Genomic DNA, 1,846 nt, shown 5'->3' with positions numbered 1-1,846 from the left:
CAGAGGCTGAACTACAACATAAAAATGAACGGCTGGCAGGAAAGTTGACATTTTAAACCTTAATAAAAAATCGATACAGGGCTTTAGAATATYDATACAGTATCGGGAAATGAAATATCGCGATATTTCAGTGTATCGATATTTTCTTACACCCCTACCCACCACAGTGGCGGGTGCTAATTTGCACCCCTGGTGATGAGGTGCATAGGTGACTTCATTGTTMATCTACATCATCTGCATTTTTTCTGAATATGTCTGTATGTTAACAAATAAAAGGTAATTAGTTTGAATCAGTGTTAATTTCCTGTTTGTCGTGCAGGAAGAGATGCACAGCTGTGGCATCAGCTTCCAGCAGTACACGGGGGACGACTGCTGGGTGAACCTGAGCTACACCATCGTGGCCTTCACCAAGCAGATGATGAGCTTCCTGGAGGAAGGCCTGAAGCTTTACTTCCCCGAGCTGCACATGGTGCTGCTGGAGAGCCTGCGGGAGATCATCCTGGTGGCCGTGCAGCACGTGGACTACAGCCTGCGCTGCGAGCAGGACCCAGAGAAGAAGGTCTTCGTCCTGCAGAACGCCTCCTTCCTCCACGACACGGCGCTGCCGGTGGTGGAGCGACGCTTCGAGGAGGCCGTGGGCAAGCCGGCCAAGCAGCTGCGAGACCTGAGGAAGAGCACGAGGTCGGTGCGGGTGAACCCGGAGAGCACCACATCCTTGGTGTGAGACCGACGGGATCTGCTGCGGCTCCTGAAACAAAGGATGTGGAGAAACAGGTCTGAGCTAACCACAACACTAACTACTGGTTCTTTCAAAGCTAACGCACAGGAAATGAATGCATCATGGAAAACACTCACAATAACAGCAGAGTGCTTAAAGCTCATATTTTCTGCTCTAAAAACACTTTGCAAGAGTTTCATGTTTATATATTAAAAAGTGAAAACATCTGTTTGCAAACAGCTGCTTTTATCTTCACAGGTTTATTCACTGAGACTATTTCTGCTGTTTGAAAGAAAATACTCTAAACACAACACACTGTGACGTTTGAGTGTTTTGATTTRGTCAAACCCAGAGCGCACAATCACGTAAACTAATGAAAGAGATGACTGATGAAACATGCACTCAGATGTTCTTCATCAGTCAAATTATGTACGATTTTCTTTGACTGTAACATAAAATCAAATAAAAGTCTTTCAGGGCACGTTCAGTCTGTTTCTTTTTTTATTAGAAACACTGGAAAAACTGTAAGTGTTGTGATTTTTCTACAACTTTTTGTTTATTTGTTTAAATTGTTTATTCATTTCATTTAAAACCAATAATTTTACACATTAAAAACAAAAGATAAACACAACATACAGTAACAAGTTATATACCTAGTACTTAACAAGTTATATACCTGCTACTTAACAGGTTATTTACCTAGTACTTAACAAGTTATATACCTGCTACTTAACAGGTTATTTACCTAGTACTTAACAAGTTATATACCTGCTACTTAACAGGTTATTTACCTAGTACTTAACAAGTTATATACCTGCTACTTAACAGGTTATTTACCTAGTACTTAACAAGTTATATACCTGCTACTTTAAAAGTTACGTACCTAGTACTTAACAAGTTATATACCTGCTACTTTAAAAGTTACGTACCTGGTACTTAACAAGTTATATACCTGCTACTTTAAAAGTTACGTACCTGGTACTTAACAAGTTATATACCTGCTACTTTAAAAGTTACGTACCTGGTACTTAACAAGTTATTTACCTAGTATTTATTAAGTTATATACCTGCTACTTAAAAAGTTACGCACCTGGTACTTAACAAGTTATATACCTGCTACTTAACAAG

General features: G+C 39.8%; 1 protein-coding gene across 1 annotated transcript in view; it reads left to right on the top strand.

Moving 5' to 3' along the window:
- Positions 1-1,205, top strand: part of exoc8 (exocyst complex component 8) — a gene marked incomplete in the record, with an annotated part of 9,399 nt that extends 8,194 nt beyond the window's left edge. Inside the window, 1 exon segment of the mRNA XM_014031293.1 lies at positions 320-1,205. Coding sequence (XP_013886747.1) covers positions 320-724 — 405 coding nt within the window.
- Between the last annotated feature and the right edge of the window lie 641 nt (positions 1,206-1,846).

Source organism: Austrofundulus limnaeus, unplaced genomic scaffold (assembly GCF_001266775.1).
Source record: "Austrofundulus limnaeus strain Quisiro unplaced genomic scaffold, Austrofundulus_limnaeus-1.0 Scaffold1219, whole genome shotgun sequence".
NCBI lineage: Eukaryota > Metazoa > Chordata > Actinopteri > Cyprinodontiformes > Rivulidae > Austrofundulus > Austrofundulus limnaeus.
Note: the sequence above shows the minus strand (reverse complement) of the source record. Positions and strands in the feature narration are given on the sequence as shown.